General features: G+C 35.9%; 1 protein-coding gene across 3 annotated transcripts in view; it reads right to left on the bottom strand.

The window, feature by feature from the left end:
* PLEKHH2 (pleckstrin homology, MyTH4 and FERM domain containing H2) overlaps positions 1–21,465 on the bottom strand; it is a 53,839-nt gene extending 32,374 nt beyond the window's left edge. The window contains exons 1-5 of one of the 3 annotated variants that reach the window (XR_005558470.1): positions 21,260–21,465; positions 17,284–17,413; positions 4,092–4,154; positions 1,166–1,315; positions 474–557 (exon numbers count right to left, since the gene is read on the bottom strand). Coding sequence is in view for 2 of the 3 variants with exons in the window: in XM_039357743.1 (XP_039213677.1) it covers positions 474–557; positions 1,166–1,315; positions 4,092–4,154; positions 17,284–17,406 (420 nt within the window). In the remaining variant the exon portion in view is untranslated. The remainder of the gene's footprint in view (positions 1–473; positions 558–1,165; positions 1,316–4,091; positions 4,155–17,283; positions 17,414–21,259) is intronic. The other 2 variants (XM_039357743.1, XM_039357742.1) reach the window with 2 other exon arrangements.
* Positions 21,466–22,797: the final 1,332 nt, after the last annotated feature.

Here is a 22,797-nt window from a genome sequence, read left to right as displayed (position 1 = left end):
TATTTCAAAGCAAGCCATTTTTTCATTTTTCACCCTAAAATTCACAGCCTTAGTCTTGTGAACAGGTCTACAAAAACTTTTAAACAGATTATTGACCAGATAACATAGAACTGGCAATTATCCACTAATAGATCCTAATGAACTAATATAATTATTTCATTAAGGCTTTAACTTGTCCTGAGCTTTAAGGTATCATTTTATTAGCAAAGGAACTGTGAATTTTAGGGTGAAGAAACCCTCAATGTTACTGCAGTTTGTAAAAGGAAGGGTTATCTTCATATTTTATTTACTTTATACCTAAATCACAAGGCTGAGATTTCTGTTGCTCATATACAATCTAATATGTATAAATCTTGGCTCTGTTGTCCAGGGCTGCTGAGTGTTATTGTTTAGCACATGGGGTGACATTATTTCTATATCATTCTTATACAAGTGATTTAAGTGGTTTAAGAGTTGTTACTTAGGAAACTTACCTCATGAAGCTTGATAGTCACCCATTCCTTAATCTTAGCTGCTTTTTCTTCTATAATTTTAGCTTCTTGTATTCTGATTTCCTTCTGAAACAAGAAGATGGGCTTTTGTGTAATTTGCATTCTTGTCCATAACAATGCACTTTATTCACCTAAAACAGAAGGCGCAATCTTTTTCAGGCTAAGGACTGCACTTAGGCTTTAATTTATTAGTAATTATTTTGCCTCTTTTTGCAAGTAAACACAGTAAAAGTAATAAAATAGCCATAAAATTCATATAAATTATACAAAGTTAAAAATCGTAAGTAGCATTAATAAAATGAGTAAAAATACTGCAGTAAAAACTGTTGCTATTGATGGATTGATCTTCATTGAAAGGCCTCTTGAAAAATGCCGTCATCATTATTTTAAATAGCTTGCTTAATTATACAATTACGGCTCATCCATTTCAGGAATCTTCATATCTTCCCAGACAAATGGCTGTATGGTGTATATAAACAATTTATACTTCTTTCCAAAATTTGCTACATATTAATAGTTATCTTTACAGAATCTATTCTTTTGCTTAACAAGCGTTTTGCTGACGAAAATCTAGGGATATTACTTTTTTATAAGTCCCTTCTTTCTCTCTATATCTCTTGTACATGCTAATATATATATGGATAATTGGGTAAGAAAAATGTTGTTTTCCCAACCTGCTCTACAAGCTGTTGTTCCAGATTCAGGATAGCATCATCTTTCTCTTGAACTAGAATCTCCAAATCTTGGCATCTCTTATATAAGCGTGTCTCTGACTCACTTGTTTGGACATTAGCAGCTTTCAGCTTCTCCTCCATAATCTGCACCTAGAAATTAAAACACAGCTGTGTACACAAAGTTTGTAAAACTCCAAAATTAAATGCATAATTTGGAATGTTGTAATGTTTTATTCTTCTGAGATCACTTAAAGCATATATACAGTACATTCCTCAGCCAGTCCTAATCCTAGTTTACTGATATCTCTAGCAATTTGCTATTTTGCTCATTTCTTTCATATGTATCAGTTACTCCGAGCTTAACAATTGTTCAACCCTATAATTCAAACAACCAGATTTAATGACAAACAAACTGCAGTAAAGACACTGGCTTGGATCCACAGTATTCTATTTATACAACAGAACATCAAAAAATCCTCATCTATCCATCCTTCTGCTTTTGAATTTGTTAATATACACCATTTCAAGGATTACTTAGACTTCAAGAACTGTTTTGGGCAGTGGGAAACCAGGAAAGGTCAGGAAATTCCCAAGGTCAGGAAACCCCTATTGTCAAAATGATTTCATATTACATTTATTTTAAATACAATACAATGGGTAAACACAATACAATACAATAAATTACAAAACCCTGTAAGTCATACTGATGTCTAACAGAATGCTTTTTCTTTTACATATTTACCCAGGTACTAAGATTAAATGGGACATTATTTTAAAAATGATGACACAAGAAATTTTAACAAAGAAACACATTTGTTGCATTTTTTTTTACTTGCAGTGAGAAGTCTTAATTGCTTCTGGTTCCTACAAAACTTCATAGGATACTTAAACTTCATAGAATACTCCTCCCTTCAGCTAGGCCTTTGGCTAAAATTGTGTTCTTATGAATTGTTTTGCTACTGACATTTGACATTATTCGCTTTCTATCCTGCATTTTCAATGTTAAACTATTTTTTACAGTTTTAAATATGTGTTCATCATAAATATTGTTTTAATTTTTTATAGTTATTGCTTTAATACAAGTAATTCAACATTACAACGGCATTGAAAAAAGTGGCAAGATCATTTTTCACACTTATGATCATTGCAGCATCCCCACAGTCATATGATTAAGATTGTTTGGCAATTGACTCATATTTATAACGACTGCAGTGTCCCAAGGTCATGTGATCTCCTTTTGAGAACTTCTGACAAGCAATGTTAATGGGGAAGCCAGATTTCCCATTACTTAACAACTGTAATGATTCACTTAACAGCTGTGGCAAAGAAAGGTCAAAAAATGGGGCAAAACTTATTTAACAAATGTCTCACTTAGCAACAGAAATTATGGGCTCAATTGTGCTTGTAAGTTGTAAGTTGAGAACTACCTGTACAATATAAACTGTTCTGATGTATTATATCTTACTTCTGAATTCTCATAGCAGTGCTAAAAGCAGGACAGAGAAAAGTCAAAATACTTACCTGAGTCTCACTGAACTTTGCAACATTTCCCTTGCTACTTGTGCACCCTTCCTGAGCCCTGCTGCGTTTGTGCAGCACTATTCCAATCACTTGTGCACATTTGTGCATCCACTTCCACTGGAAGCACCCACTCCAAGCCCTGCCATGTTCACACTATGCCTCTTCTGCCACTCGCACAGCCTTCCTGGGCCTTGCTGCACTTGCACCACACCTACCTCCCTGCCACTACATGCTCTCAAATCTCAGGATGCTTCCGCCACATCTCCTTCACCAATTGCACATTCCCTCCAGTCCCTCACACATCCTTGTGCATTCTCTCCTGCTCACCAGGAGTCACCCCAAGCCCCACCACACTCATGCTGTGCCTCTCCAGCTACCTGAGCACCTCTTTGCTTTCTCTTCTACCCAACAGCTGCCACTTACCTACCTGGCAGTGTGCTTGTGAGCTGCTTGGGTCTCCTGTTGGTTTCCTCAATGGTTTTGATTGTTAGAAGTCCCAGGACGTTGTGAAGAGGTGCTTGTTTAATGACTTTTGTTAAACTGTAGCACCAGGGACTGCAGGGATTGCTGTCACTAAACTATGTAGTCATGTGATTTCATGCTTTATAACCACATTGCTTAGCGATGGAAATTCTGGACCCAACTGCCATTATAATTCAAAGACTACCCGAATTGTGCACAAACAGCACATAAGGCAACCTTAATCTACAGATAAATTCTACTACAATTTAAAGCATAGCATACTGAAAATATGGTTTGAATTAATGCTGTACTTATTTTTTTTAAATGTTAAGCAATCTTTTATTGTTACTGTTTTGGAGAATTATGAAATTGCATTGATCATTCATCTGGCAAACAGTCCACATTTACAGGAATTAGGTTACTGTGATTTACTTTTTTCACCAGAAACAGATATTTTTCGTTTCTGGCAAAAAAATCCTACCCGTTACAATGGTTTCATTGTAATGACCATTGTGATTTGCTTAATGACCACCACCAAATAATGTTGTTGGTAAAAAAAAGTAAACCACAGTAACCTAATTCCTGTAAATGTGGACTGTTTGCCAAGCACCCAAAATGTAATCACATAATTGGGAGGGGCAGCCACTGACATTTTGAAACGGGATAATAAATACTTGTTTGGAGTCAACTGTAACTTTGAATTGCTGTTATAAGTCAAGGACTACCTGTATCCATGGCCATAAAGGCATTATAAACCTGAGACATCAAGATAGTTCATTGTTAATATTATCTTTTTTAAAATTCAACTTCCCTGTGAAACTGTCCTGAAAAAGCAATTATTGATACTTTATATCAGAAGATCCATGTATCTACAGTACCCCATTCTTCTTACATATAGCTTCAGAACATTGCTACTACATATAATTCCTTATTATAGTCATACCTGCTGAAAAGCCTTTTCTGCTTGACGATCTGCATCAGTAACTTGTTTTTCAAGTTGCTGCATCTATATAAAGGAATAACAAATATAAGATGCCATCTTTTGTGACAGTTCTCAATGAAAGCATTAATAATCACGAATAGGTTTTATATGGAGTTGAAGGTGTTCAAGAGGTTAAAATACACTGCCTAAATAATCCTTAAAACAATATTATATAAAGTATTTATTATGAATAATTATAGGCAGAGATGGATAAAAATATACATCCAGGCCCATACTAGATCACCCAGAGGGTAGAATCCATCTAATTTTCTCTGCGCCTGTTAGGGGGCAAGCTTAATTTTTAGGAAAGTCCCCATCTCTCTTTCGTTTATGGAAGCTTTCCAGTGGATTAGATAATTAGATGAATTCCTTCAAAAAGGCTGAGAGTTAAGCAACATATGACACTAAAGCTTTCTGTTTAATTTAATAGTAGATGGGGGGAAGGGAGAATTCCAGCAGAATTACATTGTGAAAACTTTTTGTCACAGTTCTGCTAAAGATTACTCCTTTGTGTACCTCCTAGATTTAGAGAAAAAGTGCTGCTGACAATGGAGGTTCTTAATAGCATTTGTGCAAAGAGATACTGTTTGAGGAAGTCGGTACTTACTGCACCTAGTATTTGCAGCCTGAAATGCTTCCATATTTTGGTCCTTAGCTTAGACTTTAATAAATATCTTTATTTGGAATCTGGAAGTTGCAGGACATCAATGGCATTTATTTCTGATATACACAGAGCGTGCATAGGCCTACTGGCATATATATAGTTTTCCTATTATATCTTCAATAATCTACAATCTACAATTACTTGAAATGCAAAAGGCATGGGATTCTGGGTACAGTTCAGTCCTGGTGCTGACCAGTTAAGTTTTATATGGCTTGGCTCCTAGTTACCTAAGGGGCTAACTCCTCTGGATAGAACTGGAGCATATTCTATAAGCTGAGAGGATGCTTTACATTTCCTCCTTCTGAGAGAGAAGAGGCTTAGGTGCTAAAGAAAGCTTTTTTAGCTCCATCACTTTGTAACAGCTTGCTTGCCTCAAGTTCTAGATGGCCCACACACTGTCCTATTTTGAAAGGCGTTCAGAGTTTAGAGCTTTATCTGATGCCATTTTTAGATTTTGGGATTATTTTAATTGTGGGATTCCATATAGTTTGCAGTAAACCTTCTAGAGTCAGGTAATTGAAGTAGCCTAAAAATATTGCAAAAATAAATGAATTTAAGACACTATCTTAAATCTTAAGGGAAAGCATTTTAAGTTCATCCCCAAACACCCAGACATTGGAGTTCCCAAATATTTACAATTTATTTGGAGAGTTCTGCTGGCCTACCACAATGCCTTAAAGATAGGATTGTGTCACTGAGGTTGACATGGCCCATTTTATGGCTGTGCAGATTTTGTTTGTCATTTGTTAAGTTTTTACCTTAGCTGCTGTTTATATATGTATTTGTAGAGGCTAAAGGAAGATGACCTTGACAGGCTCTGTTGCTTAAGCAGTCCATGAGATAACATTTCAAAGTAGCTCAGAGAAGTACTAAATTATAAGCAGGAAGACAAGGAGGTACAGCACAATCAGACTTGCAAGATTCTTTTACAGCAACCTCAATAAAAGTACCTTTATCCTTCCTGTGGAGCTGATTTCCTGGTCTAGTCTCCCACTGAGGCTGATGGTAATATTGTTATTGTTATATGTTGTTGCATTTTAAACTGGGGTAAGCTGCCCAGAGTCATGAATTTGAGATGGGCAGCCAAACAATATAAATGGAAATAAATAAATAAATAAATAAAAAATCCCAGAGAATCAAAGATCATGTGTTCCCCCTTCTTACAATAGAATTTCCATGGACATTCTGCATGATTCAGCTTTCCCAAATTTATAATCCCAAATTTTGTTCATTTGATCACTCCAGTGCCTGTAGTTCTGTAAATAAGAATGAGTCATGCAGTTAAACTGCACATTTAGAGTTTAAGGTAGAGAAATGAAAAATGTCCAAAGCAGGATCCAGCTAAAACACTGAACAAGGTATATAGTCAGAAAATAGTCCTCAGCTAATTAATAAAAGAAACCTGGGATTAAAGAGTGATTGTGTTAAGTAAATATGTTAAGTAGTTTTGCAGGAGCTCAAAGTATGCTTCGCTTAAGTCAGCTTTTTGGCAGCCTGTACAGAATGTTTTGTGTGGACTAGAAATATATTTGAATACACTCAGATCTGTGTATACCTATTTCTTTAAAAATAATAAAACATACAAAGTGTTCAAACTGTGTCCCCTCCCAAAAACTCCAACAAAAGTTTTATTATGGATAGCTGCCTTGTTATAGGAACTGATCAGACGTATCTAAAAATTGTTAAGGATTCTGGGCAGACTTTGAAAAAGTCTGCTGATTCTATTAGAGTAGCTTAATGCCAACAGGTGGATGAAAGTCTTTCAAGCTCAAATCTACTTGTGTTGTGTTCTTTATGCTTTATACCTCTTTAGCTAATGGATCAAATAAAATCATTGCTGGGTATTATTATTTAAGTCATGTAATTAATTTCCTAAGCAGAGTTATAAACAATATCAGGATTTCCAGTTCTGGCCAACCAGCCTAATAAATATATTTATTCTATATTTGTAGTCTCTGGCTTTAGCCTGTCTCACAAAGCAAAACAATCAAAATATACTGGTAGACTGCTAAATAATAACTGCTTTTAATAACCAGAGACAGGTATTAATTATGCCTTCATAAATGGAATTGTTTATATATCAGTTAGATCAGAAATACCTGATTTTGAATGGTAATACCAATGTGGAAAGCCATATATTTTTATTAAGTTGTTTCTTGACCATCTTTTCTCCTCATCTTCCTGTGTAATTACCACAGATGTTATGATTTAGGCTTTTTTTATTACTCTGCTTTTAATAATTTCCCAATTACATTTTTATCTTTAATCTTCTCTTGATTTATATTCTTGCTATGTTTCTTTTTCACCAAACCAGCCACATAATCATCTTCCATTTTAAACAAGATAAATTTTTATTCCTATCATTCTCCATTACTTGTTCTTTTATGTCTATGTTTTTTCAGCTGGAGAGAACACAGACATTTACAATCTAAAACCACTTCAGACAAGAAAAAAAATTAGATTGTGATCAGCTAACAATCAAATGGTCAATTCACAAAAGTGGCAAACCATATGTGGCACATAAAATTCTACAACATTAAATGTGATGAAGTCATTTTTGTCTGACAGCAGTTCAGAAATATAAAATTGCTTGGATTGATCTGAAAACACAACAGGAAAGGTGAGATACATTTGTAACATACCTGTAGAAGAGGTATATTACAGGAAATCACAAGCAGCAATTTCTGTTTCCTAATCAACAATGGTAGATACATTTCTTATACAAAATGATTTTAAATCTGCCCTTTAGGTCTGCTGAAGGAAGCCCATTTTGTAAATGCTCTGCTGTTTAGGAAATAGAAGAGACAAAAGACCATTGCCAAGTGTGCTTGGAGGCTTATAAACTGTTCTCTAGTTTCCTGAAGATGGGCTATCCTTTCATTTGCTGCCTTAGGGCCACCATGGATTTCTTAAAATCAGAAGGATTTTGGGTAGCACCTTTTAAAAACATTTTAAAGCAATAAGTATCATCACAGGCATGGAATGGCTTGCTTATATAACCCAACAAAAATAATATTTAATTTGGGAAGAGACCAAGAAAAAAAAACTCGAGAAGTACAGCCACTTTTCACTTTGTGGGAGATCAAACTTGGTGGAAATAATTTATTCTTCAACAAATGGTTGGCAAAGAATTTTGATTTAAGTTTTTCTTCTGTTTGAATATTTATTCAAAATATATTGTTGTCAAACTAAGAGCATGATATGGTGTTTAAAGCTTTCTTAAATATTGTATTTATCTTATTGTACAGTACAATTAGTCTTCCCTTATCAGCCATAATTGGGACTGGCAACTCCACTGAGGTCATAATTGTCATGTGATTCCACCTGTTTTACAATGCCAGTTTGTCAATTCTGGTTGATTCATTAGTCGAATCAACTACAACTGTTAAGCACTATGTCATGTAACCATGACCTCCAACTTCTGCCAGCTTCCCCTTTGACTTTACTTGTTGGAAGCCAGTTATGAAGTTTGCACAATCCAATATTGTGACTGTGGGATGGTACGAACATCACAAATGTGCAGCAGTTGCCAGGCACCTGAAATACAACCATGTGATTGGGGATACTGCAATGGCAGCAATTTTCAAAAGCGGATGTAATCTCCTTTTTCAGTGCCATCATAATTTTAAATAATCACCAAATATGTAGTTGGTAAGTGAGGATTAGATATATGCTAATAAAAATAAAGAAAAAATCAAACACTAAAAATTTGCACTAAAATGTAAAAAAGCACTGGAAAGATATAAGGGAAGAATTAACCTTGCATCCTATTTCTACAAAACCTTTATCAAGTTAAATATTAATTTATTCTCCTGCTTACAATATCATAATCTAGAATAAATCCTGGTCAGTACCAAAGCAAGTCAAATTTAAAATGATTATATTCAAAATAATCTTATAATAATCCACTGGGATTCTATGAAAACAAATAAAACACTGAGAAGTTATCCTCTTTATTGCCCACTGCACTAAATCTATTATCAATATTATATGTGAACTGAGCCAACGGGTTATTAGGGTTTTTTCATTCAGGACTATACGATGATTCAGAAATATTTGGAAAATGTGCTTCAGGGTATGTTGGATTGCAGATATAGCATCTATCTGCATGGTGGCTGTATCTTGTCCAAGGACTCCATGTTTTACTCTCTGCAGCTGCCATGGAATCCTGGGAAAAGACACAGCTGCTTTAAAGAGTTCCAGACAGGAGCTATATTCATGCTTCCACATGCTCCAAAACACCTTTTTGCAATCAATCTGAAGTACTGTGCAACTTTATTTTGTATCTTTTTCTTTGACTGGAAAGCAGTAGAATATTATAAAATCAGCCAAAATATTTTTGGGCAACAAAATATTTTTTATACTTCTCTATTGTGATCTGTAGCAATCTTGCCAATTTGTTTTCCTAAGCCAGTGGTTCTCAACCTTTTTAATGCCCAACCGGTTGTAAGTCGAGGACTACCCAACCGGTCGTAAGTCAAGGACTACCCAACCAGTCGTAAGTTGGGGACTTTCCCTGCCTGGGAGCGCCGCGCATGCGTGGTGCTGCCCCCTGCGCCGGCTAAGGCGTAGCTGGCAAGCGGCAGAGACGGCGCAGGCCGACCACCGGCTGGCCCAGCCCAAGGGAGGTAAGGCACCCGTCGGGCCCCATGCGCACCAGCAACCCTCCCTGTGCCCGCCGGCCTCCTACCTCCTACCCCTGGCCCTCTTTTACTTACATTTTTAGTAGTTGCTCAGCAGGGAGGGGTGGAAACTTCCAGACAGCTCGCCTTCGATGCAGACAACTTGTAGCACCGTTTGCAGAACGGGACTTTTGGCAGGCTCAGCAGGGCAGAGACAGCCTGGACAATTCCTATTGGCTTTTGAAAGCCAATAGAATTAGACTCTATTCAAGAGAGTCTATTCTATTGGCTTTCAAAAGCCAATAGAATAAAAGGGAATAGCACAGCTAAAGAAAAGGGGAAAAAATGGCGGACTGCGTTGTTTGGCGACCCCCGTGAAATGGTCATTCAACCCCAAATGGGGTCCCGACCCACAGGTTGAGAACCACTGTCCTAAGCTTTGCAATAATGTCCCTGATCACAATACAATAATTACAATAGAAAATACCAAACATATGACTATTATCAATCATTTATGACCCAAAAGAATTGAACTGATAAACTTTCCTGCCTAATCGATGGATGGAAATCCATACAAATCAAGGGCAGTCAAGTGGGCAGTAATTTACAAGGCCTGCAGAGGACTTAAGGTAGAATAAAATTTGAAGAAATGTCCAATGTCATATTTTTATAACATGCCCTTATGTTGAAATAAAAATTAGAGACTGGCAGGATGTGACGTAAGTGTTATCCACATAGAGACTTGATCGTTAGCAGCTAAAGCAGCAGAATATAAGTGGGTTCAGCTATTTATACTTATGGACAATGCATGTACAGTATTAAAGATGCAAAACAGATTTCCAAAAAGCAGAGGAAAATATGCCAAAGTTCAACTATTCCAGCACACCCGCTAATTATTAAGCAAACATTTTTCTCTAAATTTAGACATAAGTTCTTTCCTATAGTTAGCAATATAGTATAAACATGTCCATCCTCTCACTTTTCTTCCAACCCCTGCCTTACAACAGATGCCTTTCTTCTGCCATTTTGAGTCTTCTCCTTTAAACAGAAATATCATTTTAACCCACCACTTTTCCAGTTTTCATGTGGTGAATAAGTGATATTGTTCTCCTTCAATGCCAAACTGTTCTCAATGAGAAAAGATAATCTGATGCTAACTAAAATAAACTGCAAGAAAAATATGAAGAGTTAGTTTGAGGGAGAAGGAATGCTGAGATGCCGTCTTTTTGATTGCATCCATATTTGTTATTTAGATCGTAAGTCATCAAAGTAAATGTTATTCTAAAACAATTAAATAAAATTACACAAAATCAACCGAGAAATAAATAAATTAACATACCCAGCTGATGCACATTAATATTACTGGCAGTTTAAAAACAAAGTCTATGAAAGTCACATATGCAAGCTATTTTCATCCCTGAATACTATTCTTAAAAGGATCATTTCTAAAGGCCATTCCTTTTGGCTTATTATTATTATTATTAGTTGGAAGGGACCTTGGAAGTCATCTAGTCCAACCCCCTGCTCAGGCAGGAAACTCTATACCATTTCAGACAAATTGCTGTCCAGTCTCTTCTTAAAGACTTCTAGTGTTGGAGCATTCACCGCTTCTGGAGGCAGGTTGTTCCACTGATTAATTGTTCTGTCAGGAATTTTCTCCTCAGTCCTAGGCTGCTTCTCTCCTTGACTAGTTTCCATCTGTTGCTTCTTGTCCTGCCTTCAGGCACTTTGGAGAATAGCTTGACCCCCCCTTCTTTGTTGCAACTCCTGAAATACTGGAATACTGTTATCATGTCACCCCTAGTCCTTCTTTTCATTAAACTAGACATACCATAATTCTGACTGGCAACTTGGTTGTTAAGCAAAGTGGTTGCTACATGAAATTGTAACTATGCTTATAATCTTACTTCGGCTTTCCTTTGCTTTACAGACCTGTGAAGGTCGTAAATGGAAGGATTGGTTGTAGATTTACTTTTTCATCACCATTATAACTATGAACAGGGGAAGTCACTAAATAAGAGCAACCTGCATATTGGGTAGGTTGCAAGAAGATATACAATGTATCCCTTTAAAACTAGCAGAATTGCTAAAGATTATTCTCTTCCTATGCATTTATTCTAGTACTAATCTTCTTTCTAGAACATCTAAAATCATATTAAACTTTGTATATAACTTTTTGTTAAGGATTTTGATTAAAATTGTAAAAAACTAAAACAAACTAAACTTAAAAAAATAAGAAGAATAAAAAAGTGCAAGAAAAAATAAAAAGAGAAAAAGAATATTTTATAAAACAGACATGATTTCCCATCTTCATTTCAATAGACTAATTTAGTAACCCTTCACTGGCTATAACGTTAGAAAGAGATATCTCTTCCTCTCATATCCCATCCATTATTATAAGCAAATCCATAAAACATCAACTTTTCAATTCTGTTGTCAGCAACAATTCTGTAAAAGGCTGCCAAAACTTTGAAAATAAATGTCTTATTTTAACCCTGATCCAGTAAACCAATTTTATATTCCTTCCTATCTATCGGTCCTTAAGTTTAGGTCATTCAAATACTGTCATAGGATTTGAATTCTTTTTAATTTTTCCTTATCCTATTGCTCAGAGTTTTTCAAGGGTTCAATAAACCTTTTGTAGTTCCTATAAGAATTTTTTTTCCAGGTCATTCTCTTGGTTTTTCCTTTGCATTTCTCTTTTAATTTTTAAAATTTCAACCAGTTTCTTTTGTTTATCCAATAAAAAGTCATTTTCTAACTCATTTTCTTGGTCTGTAATCTATACTTCTATTTTTGGTACTTTCTCTCTCCTGATAGACAAAATTTGCACATCTGTCATTCCCTCACTGACATATTTTATCCATAGACTCAGGAATTATTATTGACACTGTTGATATTGTAGCTACTAATTTCTTGCTTCATCTCCAAAGATATCATTTAATATTTTCAATGTTAGAACATTTTGTGTCATTTTGTAAATCTCAGCTAACTGCCACCAAAAGCTGGCCTTGTATTTTTTTCCCTTCTACTTAGATTCTAGTCCCCTCAAGTTTAAAAAATCATAAACTTGCTTATATTTGTTTAAGGCCAAGATACACAAACTAAGTCTATTTTCCATTTTCTAATGTCAATATTTCAAGCTTAACTGAACCTTAATCCATTTGTAATTTTCTTAGATCAATATCTTATTTAGTTTTTTTGTTAAATTTGAATTTACACTTTTTTAAACTTTTAAGCTTGTAATTTTTCTTTTGTTCACAGCTGGGGCTAAACTTACCTGGTGATTTTTCAAACTTGTCTTTCTGAAGGCCTCTAATAATGTTAAAATAGTTAATAGATAATTTCTGAAAGTGATTAGACAGTGAAGCTTGCAAACCGACTGTTGTTTAAAAGGCTCCATTGTGGTTATGAGGAAATGGCTAATCCCTTCATTTCCTGGCTCTCAAACCCGCAGAAGACTGCTGTCCTGAAGTCTCCCATCCTTTCCTTAACTGGAGCGGTTCTGAAGAACCAGTTTCCTCACCAGTTCTTGGTCTCTTCTGTAGTCATCAGATCTACTTTTGTGGAGACATCTTCGATTCTCCATGCCTCCCCTGGAAGTCAAATCTTATTCAACTTTGGTTGGAAAATAAATACTGTCTCGTGTCCCTTGAATAAATTATACTTTTCTTCATGTTTAAGGTGACCAACCGTCCTCCTTTAGGGAGGACAGTCCTCCTTTTGTGAGTTCTGTCCTCCCTCTAAAAGTGTCCTCCTACATGTCCTCCTTTTCGATATTTGAAGACTAATCTGCAGGGATTTTTTTTCTCATAGAACGCTCAGAACAGTGTTCCGGCACCTTTTTTTGGTGGTTTTTTTTTCAACTTTTGCATGAGTTGTGCTATTCCCCCTATTGGCTTTTGAAAGCCAATAGGAATTGCTGCTGAGCGTGCCAAAACACCCGTCCGGCAAACTTTGCACATGTAAGTTGTCTGTAGCGACGGCGAATTGGCAGGAACTTTGCACCCCTCCCTGCTACCCAACTACACCATCTCCTAGTTAGTCCCAAAGATACCTGGAAGAGACTGGAGCAGCGATGCCACGGTAACTTTCTCTTGATCTTTGGCTCTGCCAGGCCAATAATGGCTGCGGGTGCAAGAGACAGAGGCATGGGGCTGCTGCGGGCGGGGGTGTGAGGGGTAGCAGTGGCCGGCTGCCCCCCATGCTGTGGGAGCAGCAGGGCCTGCTCTACACGGGGCTGTGCAGGGTGGGCAATGGTGCTGGCGGGGCGGCTGCAGGTGGGGTGTGTCGATGGCAGGCTGGCCCCTGGGGCCGGAGCTGATGCAGCTGGTGATTTGGGAGCCATGAGGCCCGCTCTACACAGTGGGGCAGCAGTGCTGGCAGGGCGGCCATGGGCAGGGGCGTGGCATGTAAGCATAATTACAATATAAAATGTTATTTTACAAATTTTTTTTATTATGCATTTATCATATTATAGTGTATTCTGTATTATTGTTGCAATGAATAAAATGTTTCTTTTATTTACGATATTTTTTTCTTCAATTTATTTGTGTCCTCCTTTTCATTGTTAAAAAGTTGGTCACCTTATTCATGTTAGAATTTATTAATTGCGCATGATGTGACTAAAATAGATAAAACTAAAGAAAATTCTTATTACAAGTTGTTTGTTGTCTGCTTTCAAATTCTGAATGTTCCCTCATGGGTTGCGTCTTTACATTTGAACTCTAAAGAATCTTGCATGTTACCTGTTCTAATGCTTAGCCCTGGTAAGAACCTGATACCTCTGATATTTTGGAGCCAAACTCCCACAGTCCCTTGACTCTGGCCTTTCTATATTTGATTGATGAGAACTGAAAATCCGAAACCTAGCTAGCTAAACCCAAATCATAAATACAACAATATAAAAGATGATGCTGCCATTTTATTATTGCATGCACTTGATGAATTGTAAAAAATATTTATTAAAAATGCACAAGTGGTGCATATTTCCATTGTTAAATGCCAAATGTGCTTCAGCTTACACAAAATTCTGACATTTCCTTAAGCAGAATATTTTCTTTGTATCTGTAACACTTAGGATGAAACTCAACATTAATAAAATGAAGCGATTAAAAAATGAACTCCATGATTCTTAAATTCTACCCTGAATCCCCATTAACATTTCTCCCATTTAAACAGTCACAACTTCGGCTTAGATATTTAAAAAATCTTTTCCTTTACATTTAAATTTGTAAAGTATGCTCTGATATACAAAATGAAAAAAAACCCAACAGATCCAGTTGCCAAGACCTACTATTAATTTATATTTCTTTGTCTCTTCCTGTTCCCTGCTCCCACATTTTCAGGGCCACAATGTTGTACTATTAAATACCTCACATGTCAAAACTATGAAGCATAATACATAACTTGCCAAGTGAAAAAAGAGAGAAGAATGGAGTGCTTGTGACATAAGGCATTCACTTAGTTTTCACACCTCTCCAGCTTATCAGATGTTTATGATCCAATCCTGACAATTCAGGAAAACATATGTATTAAACTGCTTAATAAGATTCACTTGGAAAGTATAAATATAACTATATGAAGTAAATGAATAAATGGAAAGTATTACCTTTCTTTCAAAGAAAACAAAATTAATTTTCACACTAACAACTAATGCTGGGAGTTGTGCAAAAATTAGATTGCAAATTATAGATAAAAATGACAAAAAAGGCAACAGAGTAAAATCAGAAGAATTTTGTTTTAATGTGTATGCTTGTTTTGAGGAAATTAATTAATGTTTTTTATGCCTGTTTGTCATGAATTAAGAAAAAATAATATTCTAAAGCCAACACTGTGTCTGATTTAGATTTGACTAAATGTAAAATGATTCCTTTAGATGCATTTTTACAGCCTTAATCAGCTTATTCAGTTTAATGACACACCAACAAAAGGCTTATTTTCTCAATATTTTTTTTAAAAAATAAATTTAATCTATATGTAGGCAGATCATGAGTTTCCTTTGGTCTTGTAATAAATATTTAGAATATTTTTGCAGTTATATGGAAACTTTATTACTTTCTTATTAATCTTTTGCTGATTTTTTATGGCCCATTGTTACAGCAGCAATTCTCCCCAATAATCCCATCAGACGGGAATAGTAATAGACCACCACTGTAGTTCAAATGAGTACATAAAACCCTTTCTATGGAACAGGATATATTGAACAAATCCTAATGAACAACCACACTGTTCATGAATAATTAAACTATTTGAAACTTTTGATGGTTTCAAAAAAAGCACATTTATTAGAAATTTACACTGCCCACTTAACTCTGCAGCACCACCCCTACAACTAATTCAATTGATCGCATTTTGTACCTCAGGGAGAAAAAATCTGGTTAATCCTCTGGTACTCTCTGTACTGCTTTTACAGGAGGATAGAGGTTGTGTTAGCGTATGTCCTATCCCCTAAACAAGGATGCTATCTCAAGTAATGGATACTCTGCCCTCACCAACACTGAATAATATTGACATTCTTTCAGCACATTTCTATATATAGAATACGGAGGTGGTACATCTTCTTTTTCTCCTTTCACACTTAATTGTTCCATGCTTAACCTGCAGCTCTCTTGCTTACTTCCTTTTTCTCCTTTCTTCTTAATTTATACATTTATTCACAAGAATAACCTATCTCATTTCTTATTAGAACCTAAAGTTTACGTTTATCTTGCAGCAATATATATTTCCCAGGCATTTTTCACAAGACAACTATTGCAAATTCATGCCCTTTTCTCTTAAAAAGTAGGTTCAAGGGAAATATAGTGATTATTTGTAAACATTTAAGGTATGTTTTAAGTATTCCCTGTCAGAGCAACCAGTTAGATATATATGCAATAATCCAATCCAACTCTAGCTATACTGAAAATGTAAGCATAACCAATTGTGCCAGAATGTGCTCTGCATTTTTATGTGTATCTTCTTAAAAAAAAGTCTTTTTACACATTGATATTCTCTGTACCTGCTATATGTGTAACTGATGAGCCAAATTCATCATTTGCATATATTCCATCCCCACAATATCCAAATTCCTCAAAAAGGAAAAATACTGCAGGTAATACAAAAGGGCAATGAATCATCAATCTCTTTGCTTTCAAGATCACTGATTCACCACCCATATGTCCAGATTCCTTGATTTAATAACAACACTATAAAATGTGTATCCCAGTTAATATTTGGCTATAAAATGTGTATCCCAGTTAATATTTGGCTATTCAAAAGGATGCAAGGGGAGCATGTTCAAACGCTATTCTTTAGTGAAGAAAACAATCTATTTCCCTTCCAATAATGATTATTTTGAAATAAGAGACATATTTTTTATATTGAAGATTACCTTGGATTCTTTTATTTACCCTTATATATACTGTATGTACAAATGTACAGTGGCACATAAATATTGCTGTGGAATGTTATTAACCTCCAAATTTTGAGGGTTGTGTGGTTGCTGATTTTCATCTTGAGGCTAAACAGCACTTATTTTGGGTTGGCTGGACAAAACGTAACTAAGCAGGGATGAACTATCACAAGAGTTTTGTGGGTATGTGTGGGTATTTCCAAAACACCTTGGCTGAGTACCTTCTGAGTGATTGTGGCAGCTCATAACTTTGAAGATCTAGAGAAGCATTTTTGGACATATGCATATTTTCCTACAATGGATAAAAGCATACATACATGTCTAGTGATCACTATTGCCAGATTAAGCTAACTAATCAAAAGATATCTATTTAAGCAAATGTAATTAGTCAATAGATATCTATTAAGCAATCTAGCAAACCAATCATATGTTGTTGAACTATATAAAATATATATTGCACTTTCTAAGACTTACCTTCTCTGCAAGCAGTTCTCTAATTTTGCTGGCTTGAAGGCGAAACTTCATTAATTGAGATTCCATAACCATGCATCTTTCCTTCCAGTTTATTATTCTTTCTGGCTCTAGGAAGTCTGCCATATTTAGGCTTTGAAAAAAAAAAGCAAATATTCAATAAGTTTTTTGACTGCTAATATACATACATTTACATATATTATACAAATTAAAAGTATTTTAATTGTCAAATAAGTATGTTTTGATTATTTAAATACTTAGCATAAGATTATATCTTTATGCATACTATAAAGTTATGATGGGTGTTATATTTGCAAAATTGTACATTCATATCAACTAGATCAAGAAAAAATCCCAATTCTGATTGTAAAATGTCAAGTTAACATGAACTCATTTATATTGCAATAATACAGCAATTCATGGATAAAGATTAATTATACATCATATTGTTTAAATGCAAATCATCTTTCCCTTTTTTTGAATTAAGAAATCTGTTATAGGAACAATTCATAGAACATCTTAGTGACTCATAAGAACTTAAAAAATGTTAAGGATATAAGGTAGCAATCATACATACTCAGTGGGCTCCAGTCAAATAAATGGGCTTTATTTAACTAGATATGTATTAAAGCTTACATTAAATCAAATAATTGACCACAAATAATATAGCAAAACTTTCTGAAATGATTAAAAATAAAATCTAAACTAATTTTGCTGATACAACTTAAAGATGATCAACTTCTCTCTTCTCAATTTTTGTTGTTTTCCTTTTAAATAATTATTTATTTTTATTATTGTTAAAATGTAATACAAATATAAAAATGTCAATTGTGTAATAACAAAATTATTCTCAACCTTCAGCTTCTGTGTAGATTACAACTATTGTATTGCTCATATAACTTTCTGATTTCCATTATTGTAAATAGTTTTTTTAGTTCTAATTCCAGAAAATTATTTGCTTTACATTTTTTCAGAAGGCAAAGGACTACGGAAATTTTGCTGGCACAATATATGCTGTTTAGATTTGTGGAATGAATGATCTTATTTGTGAGTCAATGATTTCCCATCTCTTATTTGATTCCTCAAGGGAAAAATAAATGAGTTCATCACTTTGGCTTGCTAGTGTTCTGATTCAGCATTATGAACCTACACACATTTTCCCTCCTGTGCCTTTTTTGTTTCTTTCATTTTAAAGTATAAAGTAACAGCACAATCCCACTGATTCTTATTTAACTTATTTTGAATTAAACTTGTATCTTTATTTAAATGTAAATTAATTTTCTTTCTGTTTGGTAGGTACATAACTGTTTTTATTTAAAGAAATTATTTCCCATACTTTAACATCATGATACAGAGTCTAAAATTTCACTGTTGAATATATTAACTAATATAAAGCACTTATGAAATAATTAATTCAAAATATCAGTGAAATCAACATTGTCTTTTCATATAAAAGATAATATTGTTCACTGAAGTGGATAAAAAGTTGTTCTTTTTAAATCGCAAGAAACACCCACAGAGTTCAGGGAGGTTAGGTTTTGCCCAAAATACTTTCCCAACACATAAAGTAAATAAGCATAAAAAGGGAGAACTGTCTTTTCTCTATCGCCAATTATTTCCCTCATTTACAGCAAGAAACCATCTCTTTAAAATGATGTGTTAGCTGCAGGTTGTTACATAATATGGTAAGCCAAACCCATACAAAACAAACAAACCAAAATATCCTATACATTATGGCTTAGCACCCTATATCACCCCAGCCATTATCTCACACATTAGTCTGGTTTACAGGTTTAATATGGGGATAATATAGAGGAAATAATTGTTTAAGCTACTTTTAACTGTAAGATGAAACACAAGATATGGCTATAATAAATCAGTAAAGACAGTATATCCATAGAGAAATTTCTGGTGTAAAAGTATTGGCTATAGTATTTCCTATACCGCAAATAATGTTTACATATCATACTATGTTATAGTGTGTCGAATAAAGTTTGTTTGCCCAGAGTTGCTCTGTGAATGAGATTGGTGGTTTCTAAATTTGATAAATAAAATTGCCTGGGTTCATACATTGCATTAATTAATGTTGTAAACCATTCTTTATTTTCCAGAATGGATAGTTTCATATATCATACTAAGCCAATAGCAAACAAATGATGTTATGGTTTAGCACTATACCATAGATAAACCCAACCATTATCCATGAGTAGGCTGCCTAATAGGCAGCAATAAAAATACTGATTGGTGGCTATTACCTAATACCTAATTCCATTATTTGTGTAATTATGTATTATTATTTATTTATACTTGGGCATATTTAAACAACACTGCAGTCACCTTTAGAGACATTAGGCTTATGGTATTATAATTGCCATCTTTCCTCCATCATCAGGATATATACTGTAATGCATTACTATTTTTATTGCAATATTTTTACTGGCAAGATGCGTTACTTTATAAATTTGTACTGAAACCTTCTGATTCCACTATTGTACACTGATTAGAAAGGCCTATTTCAGAGAATGATCATTCTGGAACATGCTGATCATTTCCTATACTGAGCTTCTTTAAAAATTTCTTGCAGTTCAAGGCTTTTCCACTTATCACAAGGGAAAAGATTACTGACCATATTTCCAACTCAAAAACAATTTAGCATTCTGGGAGCCTGGCCAGAATGAAGAGCAAAAGAATTTCAAAGTGGTTTTCAGGATATGGAGCAAGAGTGGGTAGGCCTCAAGGGCAGGGGGCTTTTAAAAAAAGAGAGAGAAAAAGAAAAAATGCTCCCTGTTATTCACAGCCAGTTATAAAAGGCACATCTTGAGAACTATGGATTCTTAGCCCAGGGATTTATTTTGTGTACCAGTTCTGAACAGAGCTTGTAGTTTCTCAATAAATTCCACTCCTTGTTGTATTTCTGTAGGACAATGTATGGCAAGTAGGAAAAATGTAATATTGTTGATACTATTGTTGAAACAGTCTGATTTAGCATTACCATTCAATCCAGTTCAATTCAATTCATGCAATTCAGTTGTTATTGTTGAAGTTATTATTATTTAGCCTCTATCCATTCCTGGTAAGTATATATTCCCATGTATGCCACATTTCCCTTGGCTCTTCTCCTATTTGTAGGATAGTGACAGTTGAAATAAAAAAAAAAGCCACTTGCTATTCAAAAAGTATAAAACTCCAGAATAGTACTTTTTCTAACACTGGGTCTAAACCCAAACTTAGCCTCAAAATGATTTAGCTCTTGCATGGGGGGTGATGAATGACAACACTGAACACAGAGTGCCTTCTCCTCGGGACAACTACTCCTCATGCTTTTGGTTCCTGTAATGTGAAAGTATCATTTCCTAGAACTTAGATCTGAACCCAACACCTCATGGCATCAAATTTAAGAAATTGATTTCTCTTTCATTCCATTATGGACACCTTACAGAATTTATAATCATATCAAATATATGTAACTTGACACATAGGTAAGCCATACCTGTAGTGGGTTAAAAAGAAAGAAAAAAATACCCTTCTTCTCAGATGCCTGTTAACAAGTTTTTCTAAAAAAGAAAAAAGAAATGAAGGAGAAAAAGCACTCAGAGATCTGATCATCTCTCATCCCTTCAGGTACTTTAGTAGTGGTGTAGAAGTTAGTTTGGAGTGACTCAAAGCATGATGTCACTAGAAATATTAACAACTTTGGACATCTCTGGGAGTACAATTGCTTCCCATCCTTCCTCAACTAATCCGTTTCTCTCCCCCCCCCCTTTTTTTTTTTTTTTGCTGAGCTAAAGAAGGAAAGGGGGAAAGAAGAGGCAGGACTAGGGGAAAAGACGGCTCCTGCTTTCCCTTCTCTCAGCAGGCTATGGCTCCTCGTCGTGCCGTCTTAGCTCGCTCAGTGTTTTTCCCCGAGAAGAGAAAAAACGAGGGTCATTATCCGTCCCGCAACCCCCCGTCCCTCTCCCCCCCCGAAGTTAAGGCACACCTGCGACGTCGTCGTGAAGTTTCCGGCTCTTTAATGACTTTAGTGACGGGCCCGCGCCCCTCTCCCCAAGATCTCAGCGCCTCTCCCGGACAGCCCGCTCAGCGCTATAGGCTTCGGCAGCACCATCTCCTCGCTCGGCAGGACAAGGGGCTATGGGCCCGGGCTGAGCGGCAGTTCTCCTGGCCATTCAAACAGCCGCTTAGGCGGGACTTGCAGTCCACTCCGGCCTCTCCGCAATGAGGGTGGCGTTTAGGCTGCAGGCTTGGTGGGGTAGGGGCATCCATCGCCCAGAGAAGCGAGCAGAGTGAAATCAAGTTGTGGGGCGAGCTTAGCATTGGGCCTCCCTGTATGTTGAAATCGCAGAGGCAAAATTGGATGCCTCTCGCTGAAAAGCGCCGTACTATGCAAAATAACCCTGCTTAAGCCCATTGCTATCGACCTACATAGATGTGGATGTATCAAATTAACCCTAAGGTCCCATCGGTCCATGGTCTTACTTTCCGAAAAAGCAAAAGCTTTCGACTTTTCAGAAATCTCAGCTCAGGCATGGGAATTAGAGGAGTGCCAATCATGGTTTAGCAAGCTGCCAGGGTGGTATACAATTAAATAAGATAACATGCACATAGAACAAGAAAGAACAAATAACATCGAGCAATAAAAGACACTCCAAACAACAGTAAAACAACTAATTATAACCATCAAAACCAGTTATTAACAACTGATAGAATACCTGAAAAACTGAAAAGTCTCATTAGCCAGAAACATCCCAACATGTTAAATTGGGGGATGTGCTGTCAGTAAAACACCTCCAATAGAACAGAATATTTGTAGCTCAGGTTTGAGTGGTGGAGTCCTTGATGCTCTCAGAGCTTGTTTGTTTGCAGATGTTTCATTACCCAACTAGGTAGCATCATCAGTGCAACTTACAGTATAATAAACAGAGAATAAACCCTATATTCACTTGAGCAATGAAACATCTGCAAAACACACACACACACACACACACACACACACACAAAGCTCAGAGAATACCAAGGACTCCACAGCTGCTTAACTGCAGAGAAAGCCCTCAGATAAAGGTAGCAGGGTTGGGCAGATTGGGAAGATGAGAAAGGGAACTCTGTCCAGGTTCAGAGGTTGGTCTTACTTCATCAAAATGTTACTGCTTTGGTAAGGCCTCTTCTGCACAAAAGGGTATCCCTATGATACCATACTGCTTATGTGGGGCTACAGACACTCTCCTCCTGTACTCTTGCCTCTTGGGACACCCTAAAGTACCAGGCCCATTCCTTCCCAATTTTTCTCAGGAGCAGCTAAGTAGCCAATCCCCTCCTCCTCTTTTGTACCCTTTAATTGGCTTTCTGGATAGAGAGAGCACTAACTAATTCAATGAAGCAATGAAGTACATTAGTGCGGATGCTAATAAAACATGTTCCAAGGATTTTAGAGCTGAGCGTGATATTTGTGTGGAAGTGTTTACTCTGAGAAGTCCTAAGCAGGGTTATCTGCAAAAAGCTGAGCTTTTTGGCAAAATGATA

The sequence above is a fragment of the Crotalus tigris genome, unplaced genomic scaffold (assembly GCF_016545835.1).
Source record: "Crotalus tigris isolate CLP2741 ecotype Arizona unplaced genomic scaffold, ASM1654583v1 scf7180000018941.1685476, whole genome shotgun sequence".
NCBI classification, from domain to species: Eukaryota; Metazoa; Chordata; class Lepidosauria; order Squamata; family Viperidae; genus Crotalus; species Crotalus tigris.
This window is presented reverse-complemented; position numbering and strand designations above follow the sequence as displayed.